The sequence below is a fragment of the Echiichthys vipera genome, assembly GCF_963691815.1.
Source record: "Echiichthys vipera genome assembly, chromosome: 5".
Classification (NCBI taxonomy): domain Eukaryota; kingdom Metazoa; phylum Chordata; class Actinopteri; order Perciformes; family Trachinidae; genus Echiichthys; species Echiichthys vipera.
Genome location: NC_139830.1, coordinates 29,260,261 through 29,279,667, shown reverse-complemented (window position 1 = coordinate 29,279,667; position 19,407 = coordinate 29,260,261). Strand labels below are relative to the sequence as shown.

The 19,407-nt window shown below is 40.3% G+C and overlaps 1 protein-coding gene across 1 annotated transcript in view; it reads right to left on the bottom strand.

The window, feature by feature from the left end:
* LOC310946824 (ATP-binding cassette sub-family G member 4-like) overlaps nucleotides 1-16,982 on the bottom strand; it is a gene marked incomplete at both ends in the record, with an annotated part of 32,527 nt that extends 15,545 nt beyond the window's left edge. Inside the window, one exon of the mRNA XM_083913382.1 lies at nucleotides 16,745-16,982. Within this exon, the coding sequence (XP_083769508.1) occupies nucleotides 16,745-16,982 (238 nt within the window). The remainder of the gene's footprint in view (nucleotides 1-16,744) is intronic.
* Nucleotides 16,983-19,407: the final 2,425 nt, after the last annotated feature.

Sequence of the window (19,407 nt, the reverse complement as noted above, 5' to 3'; positions counted from 1 at the left end):
CTATTCCTTGCCACCTTCAATTGTATTGTTTTTCAGTGTTCTTGACGGTGCCTGGTGTAATACACCCAATTTGTTTCCTTTTTTAAGATTAACAACTTAACAAGTCAGAGTATTATTATGTAAATTATGTATTATTAGTTGTCTTATTCTCATTTTATTGATTTGAAACATGTTATTACACTTCTGATTGCAAATATATTTTCAATTAACCACTCAACAAATAGGTAGTGGGTATTTTATTGTATTCAACAATCAAGCACTGATATGCTTATGAAATAATTTGATATAAAAGGAAAAACAGTGTCCTGGCTCAAGGTAGTCCACAGGTAAATATGTAACAATTAACTTAAATGTGCAAGTAAAACAACGAGAACATAGAATACGTTGTAAAACAAATATCAAAAACAACAACAATCCTCATCTAATCCCACTGAAAGTTTAAATTGTAGTAAATAATAGTTTGTTCGCTGTAAGTCTCATCAGAAAGCCCAACGCCGGGCCTTTTTGTTGGCAAATTCGCTGATGAGGTCTTTAAAGTCCAATTGTCGGCTTAGCTGACTTTCAATTGAAAGTCTAGCAAGGCTATTTAGCCTCTCTTGGCTTGCTGTGGATCTGAGATAGTTCTTGACTATTTTCAGTTTGCTAAACGCCCTCTCTCCACCTGCAACAGTCACAGGTAATGTACAGAAGATTCGGATGGCAACACATACTTCACCAAAAATGCTCTGTAGCTGAAGTTTATGGATGGAATTCAGCAGTTCAAGGGGAGAGTGGCAGTCTGAAAATGTGGCACTATAAACAGACCTCAAATGTTGCACTTCAGTTTCAAAATTAGCACTAAGATCCTGTTTGTATTTGCTTGTTAATGAATGGCAAACTGAGTGAATCTGATCATCTTTTAAATCTTTGATTTTCAGTATTGCAGCAAATTCCTCACAAATACTTGCAATGGATTGAAAGCGGGTGTCCAAGGCACAGAGGATGTTATCTAATGCCACATAGAAAACACTGTTGCGAAACAGATTTGATTCTGTCTCCTGTTGGTTTCCCTCTTCTTCTGACCTCTGGCTCTCATCTGCAAAACGCTTTCTCTTTCGCTTGTGGCTGACTGGAAATCCAATGGGAACATCCATAGCTTCTGCGATGAGGGAAGCCTCTGCAAGGAAGTTGTCCCATGAGTCACGAAAGACCTGCATTTCTTCCTTCAATGCCTCTATATTGGCTGCTTCTACATCTAGTGTAATTTTTCCTGACTGCAGAATTATGTTTCTGTCTTCAATGGACTGCAGTATTTTTTTCCAGACAGTCAGGAGAACAATGGCTTTAAAAGATGTAAAATAACTCCTGAGACCAGTGACCTCTGATTTGACTTCATTAGTCAAGCTGCATCTAGCAAGGATGCTATCCAGGGCCTCTAGGAGTGATGGTAAGTTATTTGCAACTGGTTTAACAGCCGCTATGCGGGCACTCCAACGGGTATCAGACATGCGGTGAAGGGAGCAGCCAGTCTTTTCTTTGAGAATGGCCCATCTCTCTGGGCTGGCACTGAAGATATTGTACAAGCGATTCAAACTCCCGAAAAATGTTGAAACGTCGGTACATGACTCTGCAGCATGTACTCCAACAAGATTTAAAGTATGTGAGGCACATGGTGAATATGTAGCAAGTGGATTTATTTTCCTTATTTCAGCCTGGACCCCTTTAACTTTTCCTGACATGTTCGAGCCATTGTCAAAGCCCTGGCCTCTGCAATCTGCAATGTCAATGTGGTGCTCCTGTAGTGTCTTCAGTAACATCTCTGATATTTCATGGCCAGTCTTGCCACTGAATTCTTCAAACTGCAAGAAACGTTCAGTTACATCCCACTGATCATTCTCCTTCTGAACAACATATCGCAACAGAATTACATTCTGTTCCTTGTGGGAGACATCAGGAGTTGCATCACATATTAATGAGTAAAAAATGGCACACTCCCTTTCCTTCAGTATTTCTTTCAAAACCCTATCTCCACAGAGTTCTATGAACTCATTTTGAGACTCTGGGCTAAGGTAATGGGTCACTCTGGTGCTTGGTCTTTTCTCCTTAACTTTTCTCAGATGATCATTCAACAGAGGATCGTACTTGGCTACAAGCTCTACAGTGCCAAGGAAGTTACCATTCCGTACATCACCAAGCGTTTCTGTGCTCCCTCTGAATGGCAAATTTCTTGAGGCCAGAAAAAGAGTAACATCTAATATTCTCTCAAGAATAGCTTTGTTTCTGTCAACTTCCAGTTGGATCTCTTGTTGCAGATGGCTGTCTATCCCCTTTGCTTCTATCAAAGAATATCTCAGATTTTTCCACTTGAGGTAGCAGGTTTTGTGCGCCTTGCAGACTTCATGGTCAGGGAATTTGTTGTACATTCTCCGCCATTTGAGATCTGATATTTTGTACCCTTCTTTGGTGTTAAGTGCACTGGCTGATGGTTTTTTTAGGCCGTCAGAGGAAAATAACATGCATGGTACACAGTATATTGCCTTTGCACTTTCACTGTACATTAACCAGTCTCTCTTCTGTTTTTCCCGTCCATTTGTTGACTTTGTAAACTCTAAATACTCTGGAAATTTCCTTCCATCTGAATCCTTTGGCATGATCAAGGTCAGATCTCTTTGAGTAGCTGTGGTTAGCTTTTTAACTATTATCTCACGATCGTGGTCTGTGAGCTTCTCTGGCCATAATCCTGGGTCACATTTTAAATATTCTTCCTCCTTGTTCTCTCTTTCCTGTCTTTCTGTACTTCCTGTGCTCTGACTGTCTTCAGCAGTTTCATGACTGCAACAGCTTTGATTTGCTTCACAATTCCCTTCACTATCTGAAGTAGCCTTGCTTTGGGAGCTTGGACCTGGCTCTGTCAACAGCAAAAGTGACATAAATTGAGTTATAAAAAAATGTAGCCTATATTTTGCTATTATATAATTGAAATAGCCAAGGTGTTTTTTTTTCCCATATTTCTATTTTATTTTCACAAATGATAAAGATGAACAACAATAGACACACAATCAACAATAACAGTCACGTGACAACAACAAAAGCATCACAGATAAAAACAAGACAAGCCAACAAAACAAAACAAACAAAAACCAAACAACAGCCATACTGACACTATGGTAGATGCACACTGTGCATACATAAGTAATTTGGCATTCATAATGAAGTAACCTTCTGCATACTGCACAGAAAAAATTAAACAGAAAAAAAAGTATCTGTGTTCTTGTACACCAAGGAAGGATCTTATGCTGACCCAGAGCTCCTCATCTAGCTCCCCAAGGTGTTTACTCACTCACCATCAAAGGCATCATTGGACTGCTGGGGGTGAGCATCTGCTGTGGGGTCAAACTCAGATGAAGCAGGCACTGCTGATTCTGGAGCAAAATTATAAATTAAATTATATATATTGTATACAATAGTGGTGGGGGTCAGTAGCTCAGTCCGTTGGGACTTGGCTTGGGAACCAGAAGGTGACTGGTTCAAGTCCTGATATGGATAAAATATTTTTAAACCATTCAAAAGTCAGTGTAAACTGTCCAAAATTCTAAATAGTCTTTTTTTTACTTTGTTGTTGTCAAAAAAACAGAACAACAACGACAAATCTTTGAACAATTAACTTTTTTTGTATTTAGACTATTCAAATGTCCCACTAATGTCACATTTTACAAGACCACATTGAACACATCATGAAAACGTAACTGACCTTCGTCAGATGCTCATAATTACTGAGTAGAAATTGAATGGGTCATAATACAATTGAATGCAGCCTCTGAATGGGCGCTTACTGGAGCACTGTCCGACAGTGTTATGTGCGAAACACACAGTCACGGTGGTAGCCCCTAAATTAGTAACGTTCAGTTATAGCTACTCTAGGAACCGTCGCTCTACAATGACCTGGCGATTTTTTTTTAATGAACTGGCGACCTGTCCAGAGCGGGGCCCGATGACTGCTAGCGTAGGCTCCAGCCTGCGCCCCGTCAAAGGTAATATTACAGACATTAAATGAATGAACAAGCAGGCTAATTGTTTAAGCCGCCCTCGGTAGTTTACTCTCACCATTCTTAAAAAAAAAAGTTTTGATGTCTTGGGCCCCTGCTCTGCTGTTCCTACACCTGACCTCTTTCTCAACTCTTTTCTGGTGTCCAGACTTGTGTTTTTTGGGGGGCATACTGACTCTGCTGCAGTTAGCTTCTCTACCGGCTAGCACTTAATTCCGATGAGGAAGAACCCCGGGAAGAAAGAGCCGCGGTGTGGACCAAACCATTTTCTAAGAAGGGGCCAGGGGGGTTATTGAATAGAATAAACATATATATAGAGTATTGTACAACTTGTGGCTTTGTTTTAATTCGGATTCATTCGTATGAATATATATTAGTTCAGTGCATAATCATTTTGTCACAGAGGCTACTGGAGCAGTGTGTGGGCCCTGGCTGGCTGTGGGCCCTTAGAATTGTCATCACCTTTCCCCCCTATACGACGGCGCTGATGGTGACGCCTCATTTTGAGCATGTTTTACATGGTAAAGTAAATATTACCATAAGTGGCTGTTCTATATGTTGTGTAAAAAACTCCCATTTGCAAAAAAACGCAGCGCAACACAGAATATCTGCTGTGATATAAGAGCATTACTGGTTGTTAATGTTGGAAACGAAGGAGGGATGAGATGGACTGTGACATGAAACGGTGTTTCCCTGCCGTGAAATGGACCCCCTCGCATTATAGGTGATATTCTGGATCAGAAGGCTGTTGTTTCCACCTATAGGAGTAGTTAATATACCGGTAACCCAATTAAAAGCACACACTTTTGAACCTATGAATTGCAAGAAAAGCTGGGATTATATTTAGGAAACGCTAAGTCAAATACATTCAACTTGCTCAAAAGATCCATTTCATTCATTTTGTAATTATGGCTGCAGTATATTAAGGACTGATAATCATCTCCCGACGAATATTTAATTGTCTTTGCGGTAATGCGTCACCTTCATCCACGGGATCGTTATCAAAAGGACATGCCATGGTAGTGGAAATAGTCACCACTTAATATAACTTCTATATAGGCATACTGAATGATTTTTATACGTTGTATAAAAAAACTCCCTTTTGCAAAAAAAACGCAGCGCAACACACAATATCTGCTGTGATATGAAACGGTACCGCTCAAAAAGAGAATTGCCTGGAAATGCAAGAACATCTATAATCAATAGTCTGATAATCATCTCCTGACGAATATTTAATTCTCTGCGCAGTAATTCTGCACCTTCATCCATGGGATCGTTATCAAAAGGACATGCCATGGTAGTGAAATAGTTGCCACCTAATATAACTTCTAATGACTGATTTTTGCAATGATTTTCTGAAAAAACAGACGGAACTATACTACGCCAAAACTCGCGTGCTGACTGAATGAATGAGGAAATCAAACACCGTGTGTGGCTGAAAGAGGGCGGAGACAGAGAGAAACTCAAGGTTTTCTGAGAAAAACCTGGTCCCGACCAGGGTAGTTTCAGAGAGCATTTTACCATTGTAACTGACCGAGAGGTTAAGTTACCTCTCTTTGTGAAACAGGCTAGAGTTACCCCTCTGTCTCTGGTTTGAGTTACCTCCCTTTGTGAACAGACACTTCAACATCAGGTGACAGCCATTTTGGTTGTTTTGAAAAATGCCTCAACGGCACTCCTCACTACAATCATCATCTCAAACATATCAGATAAACTGTTGCCAACGCCCTGACATTCCATCGGCCTGGAAATCTGTCCAAAGCAGAGGGGCAACAGACACTTCTGCCAGAGCGAAAAAAACATGAGCTTGCAGAATTAATCTGATTCCTAGACAAACAGCTGAGCCCCCCCGGACACCTCATTTGGCTTTGGTTATCCACCTTCCTAATATTTTACTACACAGAAAATTGCTGTCCATACAAATCAATTGTTTTTCTTCAAAGTCAGCACTTACCCAAATCTGGTTTAAAACCTTTGAAAACTACTTTGGTTTAGTAAATGTCAGTCAGTCAGCTGATGAAGGCAGGTTTTCCAGGAGCTGCCGACGGACGGCTGACACCGACGCGTTCTCTCTACTCGTCACATACAGAGGTTTCAGGTTTGTTAGGTGCCACAGACACAGACACAGACACAGTGACTATAACTTGTCAATAACATTAAGTTTATTAAAGAAGGGGGATAGTGCAAATTAATGAAACACATTATAATACATGGGTAAAATTTGCCAGAATTAGCCAAAAGGCTATTTTTCATCTGTAGTCCCTGGCATGATATTAAAAAAGACTTTCTAAAATACAAATAACGAGCATAAGCAGGACGGAACTCCACAGCACATCACACAACAAACAGAACAGGCAGCTAGGTAAAATAACAGAGCACAAAATACAAAGCACCAGTGAAAAAAATAAATAAAATAAATACATAGTATGTTGAGCCTGCTCACCAATAGACCAGAGTCACAACAAGTTATTTTAGTGCTGACATGTATATGTATGGATCATCCATTGTCTTAACTGCTTAGTAAAAGTAGTAAAATTTGTATGTGTTTAGTTCCCCCCTAGATGATCCCCTTGTGATATGATCAGTACCTGTTCTTCTATTGACGTAAGCAGCAAGTGGATGTGGAGCTAGGTTGTGAGTGACCTTAAAAACCAAGCATACACTAAAAATATTTTTTGAGGTCCTCCCAGCTTAAAAACTGGTACTTTTTTAAAAATCGAACAGTGATGGAAGAGTTTTGTTTTTTTATGTAGAATTTGTATTGCTTGTTTGTGTTGCGATTCAAGTTGTTTTTAATGTGCACAAGTTGGTGTGTAAAGTGTAAAAAAATATGAGGTGCCTCTGTAGACATGTCATTTCCGATGGAAGAAAATTTGAGATATTGATTTGGTAGTTTTGCAGGTATCACAAACTGTATTTTTTCTCCTGCTACAATTACAGTAGTGGGAGGTCAATATTGAGTTTAGTGTTTTTACAAAAGAACATGCTGACTGACAGACAATGCATTGCAGGTAACACTCTCTCAGCCACGTTGTAACCTGAGCCATGGATCTAGTAAGCCTATCTACAACAACTGTCGTGTAGAAATAAAACAGTATCATCTGCATACCTAACAGTTTCAACCTCAGGACACACAAGGTCATGCAAGGTCATGAATATAAATACTGAACAAGAGTGGACCAAGAATGGATCCTTGCAGCACACTGTTGGGCAACTGCAGTGACTTTAATCTATTATTATTTATGGAAACTGAATGAGATTGTTAAATATGATTCCACCCATTTCATTGCACTATTGCAGAAATTCAATTTCGATATCTCAGTAAGAAGCACTTTATGACTGACAGTATCAAAAGCCTTCCTTAGATCAAGAAATACTGCACCTAGAACACCACCTCAAGAGAGAAATGTTATTTTCTCAAACAAAAGACATGTGGCTGTCTCTGTTGAATGTTTGGCTCTAAAGCTAATCTGCATGGGGTAGCATGAGGAGAGAGGTGGAGCTGTTATCAAGATGGAAAATAACTTGCTCGGCTGCCCATTTTTAAGCAATTTTGGATGCTGTTGGGAAAATACTGATCAGCCTAAAATTACTTAAGGAATTTACATCAACTGTCTGCCAGTCCATCTTTTTAACGGTAGAGACTACAGTACCCATGATGCATTGTAACAAGCTTCCCGGGTTTTAGATGTGTATGTTGTGGCAGCAATAGTGGCAATGGGACTGATACACAAGGTTGATGAAGTGACGGTGACACAGACTGAGTCTGACTTCAAGGCAGCTTATCCAGCTGTGTTTCAAGGGCTTGGTAAGCTAAACGAGCCATATCACATTAAACTGGAACAGGGGGCTACACCCTATGACCTCTCTACACCCAGATGGGTTCCCCTTCCGTGAGAGAAAAAGTATGTGAGGAATTACCTGGCATCACATCGGCTACGGAACATTTTCAAAGACGGATGTCGCAGATGTTTGAGAGTTTTGAGGGCGTGGTATGTCATGCAGAGGACGTGTTGGCATATAGATGGAACAGACAGGAACATGACAAAAGACTACATCGTGTGCTCCAGAAGATGCAGGATGAAGGCCTCACTCTTAATGAGAAGTGCGAGTTCGCTAAAGAGCACATCATTTTTGTCGGTCATAAAATAAAAGGAAAAGGCATTGAACCTGATCCAAACAAAGTTAATTCTACAGATGCCATAGCCAACATGTGTGGATGATATGCAGCGCCTAATGGGCATTGCAAACTATCAGGCCAAGTTTGTGCCACAGTTGGCCACCTTCACCATGCCACTTAGGGCGCACTCACACTGTCCGCCCGTACCGTGCACCGGGCTTTAGGGTACGTGTCCCCCCCTCCCACTCCCCCTGCTGGCCAGCCCGTTTTTACTCACACTGCCTGGGCCTCGCGCAAATGCTTCTTGCCTGTCCATACGTCATCACGCCGTAACACGTCACACGCATTAATGACGTCATCACGATGCGTCGCTTTGTTTACAAATCTTTCCATAGACCTTGGAGTTTTTGTGCGTCTTGTCCGACTGTTTTTGAATATTGTCATCCGACCAAATCTGCAGTAAACACTCCACCTCCGCATCACACCAACGTGAACCTTCGCCGCCATTGTTTTAAATGTCCGCGCATGGTTTGTCCTTCTTTTTTCTATGTCTGAACAGGCGCACATAAAATGACGTCATCGCGATGCGTTGCTTTGTTTACAAATCTTTCCAGAGTTTTTGTGCGTCTTGTCCAACTGTTTTTAAATATTTTCATCCGCCCAAATCTGCAGTAAACACTCCACCTCCGCATCACACCAACGTGAACCTTTTGCCACCATTGTTGTTGTTGTTAAATGTCCGCGCATGGTCTGAACTATCTATAGTATATATCTGTATATAAGAGGTTAGTTCTCTGTGTCCGTCAGCCCTCTTGAGATGTACCGAACAGGCGCACATAAAATGACATCAGAGCCGCCGAGGCCTCGTGCAAACACGCTTTACAAAAGCCCACCTCTCTCAAAGGGGCCGTTGGCGGCCAGCTGGCCGCAGCTAGGCACGGAGCGGTTGCACTCACACTGGTCAAACGAACTAGGCTTTACCCGTAAAACCTGTTTTGGCCCGGTACGGAAGGACAGTGTGAGTGCGCCCTTAAAGACCTACTAAGAGAGAAAAATGATTGGGTCTGGGGTGAACCTCAACAGAGAGCTTTTAAAAAGCTGAAAGAAGAGCTGACCTTACAAACAGCACTTGCTCAATATTCAAACACAGCAGAAACAAAGGTAGCAGTAGATGCATCAGCTTACGGCATAGGGGCTGTTCTCAGACAAAAACAGACTGATAACTCCTGGCAGCCTGTTCCGTACATCTCAAGAGGGCTGACAGACACAGAGAACTAACCTCTTATATACAGGGTCTGCACTTCACACTGCTAACAGACCATAAACCCCTGGTTCCACTGTTGAGCACCAGAGGTTTGGATGATCTGTCACAAAGGGTTCTAAGGTTCTATGACATTGTCCATGTCCCAGGTAAAAGCCTCATCACTGTAGACACATTGTCGAGAGCTCCACTGAGAGACATGACGTCCTCTGACGACCTACTACTGGAGAAAGAATTCCAGGTATTTGTGGATGCTGTTGTGTCTTTACTCCCTGTTACAGATATGCGGTTGGAGGAAAACAAACAAAAGCAACAACGGATGAAACATTCAAAGCAGTGGCATACTACTGTCTAACAGAATGGCCAGAGAAACGTGGACTGAGACTAGAGATGGCACCCTACTGGCAGGTCAGCACAGAGCTGCATCTTGCAGGAGAATTTCTTATGACAGGGGAGAGGCAATAAACTACATGAAGGTCATCAGGGATTCTCCAAGTGCCGCTCCAGAGCACAAGAATCAATATGGTGGCCGGGTATCTCTGCCCAGATAAGAGAGACGGTGGACAAATGTTAAATCTGCCAAAGACACAGAACACAGTACAGAGAGCCACTGATCCAGACCACAGTCCCTGAGCGGCCGTGGCAAAAGGTGGGATATATATATATATTTATATTAAGGAGGGACCATGTACATATGTAACATGTAAATGTGCCAGATTTAGCCATACAGGCTAATTTTCATCATATATGCCTACAAATTCAGCATCACTGCACTGAGCATAATATTGGCTCTACCCTGACTGTAGCTCATTGAAGGTAGGAATCTTATTAATCTGCACTTCCAGCAGCAGCACACACCATATTACAATAGAATAGAATAAAAGTTAAAAACAGGTTTAAATGTATTTTACTTCATAGCTGCTTTTGCACATAAAAATTATATGTATACTCATATACACTCATCATGTCATATACAGTAATTCTAGCTGCAAGAGATGCACTTTCTGCTGTCATCTCACATCTCTTAACAGTTGGCTGGATAATAAATACATAACTACTGATTTGTATAGACTTGTTAGAGTTACCACATACTGTATTTCTATGTATGATGTAATTTGTGTGAGAAAGAAAATTCACACTAATAATATTTGTCAATTTTTCAAGAAATGACAGCACTGTTAATGCTGCTGAGCATGTTCTGATGATTTTCTTAAATAACGTATATGTCTAGTTTAACCAGAAATGCTATTATGTGGGACAAACTACAACAGATGTCATCTGGTATTAACATGTATCATGAATGAACACATACTGTAAATAATATTTATGGAAAATAATATAGCATAATGGTGAAACATATTATCTGACTCACTTTCTCAGCTGCTGCTGGTATATATTTATTTCATAAATTGGATATATTGATTGATGATGGGAGTCAGAACCCTTCAAAACCACAGCCAGAGCACCATTGTAAAATACTGAGAACCTCATTGGGTGCTTCATTTACACACTGCTGTGAGCCATTCTGCACTGTGGCTGTGCAAACACACGTTCAAAGAGGTTTTAAAAGAACTGAGACTGTTAGAGATACACTTCAAACAAGTTCAAACATATGGAAAGAAGACAAAGACTCAAATTGAACAGCGTATCAATCAAAAGTGAAATCTATTTGTTATTCATCTACAGTACATGTTTACTTGCAGTTTTAAAGGCCGAAAGGAATTAAGATTTATGTACGCTGGCACACACTTTTCACCCTACCTCTCTTCGCCTCCACTCCCTGCCACTCTACCTCTCGTCCTTTCCACCCTACCTCGCTTGACCTCTCCTCCTTTTAAGTTTAAAAAAGATGAGTGGAGAAGAGAAAAAAAGATAGACCTGTATAGTATAAGTTACATTATTATATAGTGAATGGAAGGAGACTCAGTAGAGTGGTAATATACAATGACATGTATTGTATATTATATATGAGGGAAAAGTGGTAAACGTTACACTGCTCACATATTATGACATAAGAGTTAGCCTGTGAATATTCTCATTAGTCCAGGTCATTGTTATCCCAAAAGCATTTTCAGTCAAAATCAACTGGACTTGGTTATTTGTCTAGGAAGACGTTTCATCAGTTAATGTACGCATCTGACCAGGCTGGGACTGGTCCAACTAACTAGTGTGGAGATCCAGGTATTTAACAGAAAGCCCAACTATCTCAACACAACAAGAGCAAAGAAAGACAAACAAAGAAATTTCACAATTTACAATCCCGGAATATTGACAAAACACAGAAATACTCACTTGGAGGCAAAAAAACTGACTCTCCAGCACAGACAGAAACACAGATAGGTAAAGAATTTGTTGCACAGAGATCTTACCCACACAAAGAAGGAGGTCTTAGCCAAGGGCCTGAACTTTGACATGACACCAAAAGAGTTACCCATAGTGGAGTTGATTACAGCTACAGAATCCGCTATAAAGAAAAACAACCTTACTGGAAGTGAGGCTGAGCAGCTAAGGTCAAAAGGGTCAGCAACGTTGTCCCAAGCTAAGGTCCCACCATCCAACCTCACCATTGAGGAGAGAAAATCAGTAACAGCACTGAGCAAAGAACACAGCATCACAATCCTTCCAGCAGACAAGGGTAGATGCACAGTTGTTCTAAATACAACTGATTACCAGGCAAAGATCTCTGCACTACTCAGTGATTCTAACACTTACGAAACTCTGAAACGAGACCCTACCAGCGGTTACAAAAAGAAGGTTATAGAGTGTCTACAGCAACTACAAAAGATGGAGTCATTAGTAAATCACAATATTACAGGCTTTACCCCCCTCAACCTCCTGCTTATATGGACTCCCAAGAATCCATAAAGAAGGGGCCCCACTCAGGCCCATTGTCAGCAGCATAAACACATAGCCAATATCCTGGCACCACTGGTGGGCAACACCCCACACCACATCAGAAACTCCATAGACTTTGTGAAACAAAGTCCGAGACTTAAAAATGGATCCAGATGAAACCATGGTATCCTACGACGTGATTTCCTTGTTCTGCGGTATTCCAACCATGGAGGCTTTGGCCACAGTAAGAGAACGGCTCACACAGGACAACTCCTTACACAACCGAACAAATCTCAAACCACATATTTCCAGTTTAATGGCACTTTTTTTACAGACAAAAACACGGCTGTGCCATGGGTTCACCAGTATCCCCTATTGTGGCAAATATATACATGGAGGAGGTAGAGGACAAGGCTTTGAATCCTTCAAAGGATTAACATCAAGCCATTGGTTCAGATATGTGGACAACATATGGGTTAAGATTAAATCCGAAGATTCACACAGATCAATATCTACTGTTTGACTCCCCCCGGAACACAAGCTTGGAGTTAACAGAACACTGCAACATAGAGCTGATAACGTACCCACCAGCTCACAGGCCCAAGGGGAAGAACGCAAGCACCTGAGAGGCGCCCTCACAACCTGTGGTTACCCCAGCTTGACCTTTGTGAAGACGACAGCTGCCTCCAGAAAGAACACCAAAGTGGTTGAGAAAGAAAAAGAAAACAAGAGAAACAACATAGTCATTCCGTATGTGGCTGGATAATCAGAGAAACTCAGGAGGATCTTCAACAAACACTGCATCCCTGTGTATTTCAAACCCAGTAACACACTCACACAGAGACTAGTTCATCCCAAGTACAGAACACCAGACAACCACAAAAGCAAGCTGGTTTATGCTATCCAATGCAACGAGGAATGCAAATATCTATAAACCCTCGCTAAACAGAGGAGGAGGTCTGAGACAACACTTATCTCCAATTTACAATGCTGCCCTTTCATCCCTTCCCAGGAGATTCAACAATCTAACCTCAAAGAACAACTGTTCACAAATGTCCTGCTGTGACTCCAGCGACTGTCGTTAAGACTTGATATAGCACTTACGAAGTCAAAACCAACTTCCCACCAACGACTGCCACTCTAACGACGGTCGTTGGCACTTTTGTTAGCACAAACGGGTTCTGGTGACATCATCGGCCTTGTGAGAGGTTAAATACCTGGATCTCCACACCAGATAGTTGGACCAGTCCCAGCCTGGTCAGATGCGTACATGAACTGATGAAGCCTCTTGGATAGGGGAGAAACGTCTTCCTAGACAAATAACCAAGTCCAGTTGATTTTGACTGAAATTGCTTTGGGGGCATAACAGTTACTATTTGCTTTGGATGAATAGCTTTCTAAGAGATGTGTAAGACTTAGTTTTACTTTAGAACCTACAATGGATGGGAGTCTAAGAAGCAGAGGAGGAAAACTATAAGTGAAAGAGGTGCTGGATGAGAGAAAGAACAAGAACAGCAACTTTAGAAGAAATTCAAGCAACAGTGGTACATGTTCTTGTGTATGGAATGGCAATGCAGCTATACCACTGCTGTGCTAGCATATTTTTTTAAATAACCAAGGCACTTAAACAAAAACCTTTATTTTGTGAAAAAAGCAGTGAGCAGAATTAGAGAACACTTTCAGATCCCTCCCAGTTATTGGTGTTAATCTGCACCTGGTGATAATCCTCCTTCCTCCTTAGTCCCTTGGCCTGCAAAAAGACGTGATGCTGCGGCAGAATGAATCCCTGGTCTGCAGTGAGCTTATATGTCCTGTACTAAGTTCCAAGTACATTTTTTATATGTTAAACAAACACAATAGAAATTTGTTTCTGTAGCAGCATACAACACTGTTTTCCATTTTCTGATGTAGTGTGTTGAATGCACAGTAATGTTTGTATGCTGACTGGCTGTGTGTGTGATCTAAAAGCAATGTTTGAAGAGTCAGTGGTTTTATGAATGTAGTTGGACGGTACGCATGCTATTCTGTTTTTCAAGTAGTGAACAGAAGATACAGGGGTTAAAAAAATAAGAGTTAAAACAAATAATAAACACACTCAATGGCAGCCTGTGAGTGGCTTCTGCATTTGACACTGTCAATGGCTCCACTGTGCAGTGTCTATTGATCCTCTGTGTGAATTCCATGGACACTGGCGGATGCTGAGGAAGGCAGTGTGTCAAGAACAATCAGTCTTGCTCCATCTCCATGTAAGGAAATTATCTCGACAGGAAAAATCAATAAAGATGAGTTTGCCACAGTAACTGTAAGTATCGGATCAGCCCTCACTGCTGGAGGCATCAGTCAGTAAAATTATGTATCTGAGTGTTTTGCCTCTGAATTTAACTCTATATTTTCAAAATTACAAATTTTAATTTACCAAGCTCAGATGCAAACATACAATGTATACAATTCAATGTTAAAAATATTCTAAGTTAAAAATTCAATGTTAAAAGATTCAACAGGTCAAATTCAGCTGCAAATTTAATGTATAAAATTCAGTGTTGATATCAGGGGAACCAAGGAAAAGCATTTGATCTAGATCCAGTGTGTGTGTTTGAGCAAGGAGAGCTGTGACAAGAGTGGCTGCTAGTTGGCTAAGCAGCAGACTGTCAGTGTTGGCTCCTACTCATCAGTGGGACAGGGGCAGCGAGATGCTACAGGAGGGTCTCTCGCCGGTGGAGAAGGAAAACACACCACCACCTTAAACTGCCGTCACGTCTCCAGGAGGCTGCTGGACCTTCGCAGCTAACTGCTTTGCTTCTCCTGTCCTGCTTATGTGTAGAGCACCGAACCCGACAGCAGCGATAGATGCTCCCAGCTGCCCCACCATTGGGAGCTGACAGTCACCTGCTGCTGGAGGCAGAGTTTCAGTCTGAATGATTTGGACCTTAAAACTTAACTTTGAACCAGAAACTCCTCAGAAATGTGAAGTTTTTATGACATGATACTCATGGAAGCCCTATCATGTGAAGTTGTCACCCACAGTTTCACATAGCATCTAATTACAAGGACGATCTAAAATCTAGGATCGATTGCTTTTCCTTGGGTTCCCGGATGTTATACATTGCAGATTAATTGGCCTGTTGAATTTTTTAACGATTTTTAACATTCAATTGTATACATTGTATTTTGAATCTGTATTTGGTGCAGTGACATTTTTAACGTTGATTTTTTTACATTGAATTCTTTACCTTGAATTTGTGAACATTGAAAAGTAAAGAGTTAAATTCTGAGTCAAAACATTCATATATATAATTTCAATGCATAAATATTCAGTGCTAGGAATTCAATGGCTTTTTAATATCAAAATCCGATGACACATCTTTACTTCCATAAAGCATGTTCTTAAATAAAGACTGGGGAAAAACAAGGGTGAATAAACTCCTGCTGGCTGTCATAATATGCCCATGCAAACTATGCACAAGATATATATTCCAATTGCATTGATTAAATAAATGAAAGAATATAATCATGACATTTTTAACACCTTGCTGTTCTGAAGTGTTCCAAAGTGTTTTTAAATTTGAAACAGATACAACAAGAGTTTGTATTAACAGCATAATATAGTACCTTTAATAGGGCAAACGGGAGCAGATCAAAAGGAGGCTTCATACTAAAACATGACCAATTCTCAAAATGAGGGAATTTAAAACAAAGGCCTGCCCTAATAAAAAAAATTAACCGGTCAAAATTTAGGAATTACAGTATTTTATCTTTTAATATGACCATATGGTACAGTAACCTGAATTGTGAGTGGAGGAAAAAGCTGCAGAAAATTGTAAACATGGCCTCAACAACTCAAAAACAACTAAGCATTCTGTATGATGAACTTTTAAGGGCTTTTAACCCCTCTCACCCACTGCATGATGAATTTGAACTGTTGCAGTTTTAAAGTATGTATTTTATATTTGTTTATTTTAAAGATGTGTTGTATTTTTCATGAATGTGTCCATTGAGCCTATTGTTTTTATGTGGTGTATTGTGTTTCATGACAAGGTGAAACCAAAGACAAAAGACAAAAAAAGTATTCATATTCATATTCACAATGATTGTGTATTGGTAAAAGTCTTTTTGAGCCACTGCTGGTCATGTGAGCAGCAGTACAGATTGTGGCCTTTAAGCTAGGATTGCTTTACTGGGCTGTTATTGGAATTCATCGTAAATCCCGGCTGACACAGCTCTTCAAGCCTACCCCTGGTGAGTATTTGATACTCAGACATACAGACAGGTTGTAGAGAAACAGCAAATATACATTCTGCCATTTCTTTTGGAAGAATGCCATTCATCCCTTCAGTAGAGTTCCACACACTTGGAGAATTGCATGAAAGCTTGGTGCATGCTCGATCTTGTACCTACATTGTCATCTTCCTTGTCTTGGTAACAAATAAATGATACCTGGTGCCTTCCTACAGCCTATATTTCATCACTCTTTTACAAACTGAAGAATGGATAGGTGTGTCTTACCTCTCCTCCTCCAGCATGGTCCCTCCTGGATGGTGTAGGAAAGGTCACTGAACTCCAGGTCCACAGCTGAGCGTTTGGGAAGGTGGGAGAAACGCTGTGCTTCAGTTATCTGGTTCTCAACCTTCTTCAGGTGGGTCAGTATGGATGCGTCCTGCTGCTGCTGGCTGCCTCCATTACACATGATGGCCTCCTCCACGGGGATACTCACACACTCAAGTTCCAATGCCTTATTGTCCATACCGGCTCACGGTCTGTGAGAGAAGGAAATACAAGAGAAGGATGAATGGTAGTAGAGGTAAGAAGGGCAAAATCAGAAAAAGAACAGGGTTCATTTATGCTTCATTGTCTGTCGACATTTCTGATTTTACACCTGTAAGTCTGGGCTTGATGAAGTCTCTCAGTCTCCGCTAACAGTCAAGTTGCCAAGTCAAGTAAAGTTGCAGTTTATATCCATGTATGTTCAGAGTTACATAATATATGCAGTGAAGACATTAATAAAAATGTTATTAAGTGTATTTCTTGGTGAAATGTGGATGCTTCACACACATCTGCCTGGTAGCAAAGGAGAAAAATCACCACAGTTTCAACATTAGTGTCAACAATTCGGTATCTGACCAAATGTCTCTTTCACTTCATCATTTTATCCAATTAGACATTTATGTGAAATGTGAATGATTGAGTTATGGACATGTTTGTTAGGTCACAGTGACCTTTGACCTTTCAAAATCGAATCGGGTTATCCTTGCACCATATTTGAAGACATTCCCTCCACATGTTCCTGAGATATACAGTATATATACAGTATATATAGGCTACTTAGGAAAAGTATACCTAAGTTAACTTGTAGTATACTCCAAAGTATACTTTCATAAACTAAGAAGTGGGCTGGAAGTATATAACGAGTATAACATAGCCAGTATATAACAGCATACCTATAAGTTAATTTGTAGTATACTACAAAGTATATTTTCATAAACTACTGTGTACTCAAAGTTCACTTAAATGTATACTTTTAGAAACTAAAAGTGGGCCAATTTAGCCCCAAGCGGTATTGAAATAGTATACTTACAGTATAAGTATACTGGTACATTCTTATTAGTATACATACTACTAAATTACTAACTTGAACTTAAGTTTAATAAAATTATTTTGTAGTGTGCTTTCCTTTTAGTAAGGAAACCTGAAAACTTAATGCCCCTGGGCATCGGTTGTGGTTGGTGCAGGGCATAAAAACTAAAAAAGAAGAGAAGAAAAATGATTTCCTGCCAATTTTACCCTTTTCAAACATTGTTTCTAACCCAGCATGTGTAGGTCTACAGATCCCGAGTGTGTGTGACAGATGCTTGAAGTGGAACTGCTTTTGAAGGCAATACACAAATACAAGGTCTCCAAAGAATATCCACTGGGAGAGATGCCAAAGCAATCATAGCTACATCTAAGACCTTTATGTTTGTATTCTCAATAATGTTGACCTTTTTTCATAAAGCTCAGCTGCCCTATCAACACTACAGTGAAAGGCTGGTATTCTTACTCCATTTTGGCATGGAACACTGAGGCCAAAACAAAGAGAAAATGGTGGTTTTTCATATGTCACTGCTTTAGTGGTGGTGATATATCCTTACCGCCAACAGAACATGACCACTATACACACACTGAATACTCACACATACTCACATAAACATAATATATACACATAAATAACTTTAGAAGCTGGCAATATACCATAAATCCCAGATTTCACTGCAAAAAGGTGTCTTTGGCATTTCATTTATGTACAGCTGACATGTGTAGACAGTTCATGACTCAGCAGAAAGAATTCAAATGGAAAATGCAAATACACATAGCTGAGAGCTGGGACAAGCTGGGGGTAAAATGAGGTGAGTGTGGGTTCCATTGAAATGTTAAGCCTAAATACGAAGAAAGAACAAGAAAGTAAGTTGGATACATAAACATAGGACATTGTAACACACACCTTATGTTCAAGGACTTTATCCTGTTGGTGTCATCAGAATAATAGTTTCATCTAATGGCTTCTTTGGCATTTGTATGGCTATGAGATAGCACATATAAGCAGATAAATACAATACATTTCAGAATCTCAGACACATCTAATAATTAACACAGATTTAAATGTACTTAATATTATTAACTAACAGATGAAGTGTACATTAGCAGCAAAAAGAAATAAATAACACTTCCATGCAAAGTGCAAAGAGATATTTTTAAATGTAATATAAAACGTAACCAGTGTTGCAAACACAGAACTGAAGTGACTAGATCACTGTACCTGTGTTGCTGTGTATTATATCAATAAAAAAAAAAAGACTGGATTAGAATGCTGGATCGGACTCATTCATCAGATATCTGATCCAGCTAATTAGTCAATATCAGAGCAGGTATCTGATCCAGCTAATTAGTCAATATCGGAGCAGATATCCGATCCGGGTATCGGCACTCAACTTTTTGTGTGTGCCTGCAGCACCTCTTGCTTCTGCTATTGACCCGAGAGACAAACATCTTCAGGGTTAATGTGCAAGGCCATTGATGACATAGGAGGGAGAAAGCAGTGACGTTTTGGGCCGCAACGTCCCAGGCACAGAGGCTGTGGACATCCTCTTCGGGGAGGACTAGTTGAATATATGGAAGTCAATGAGCTAGAAGCT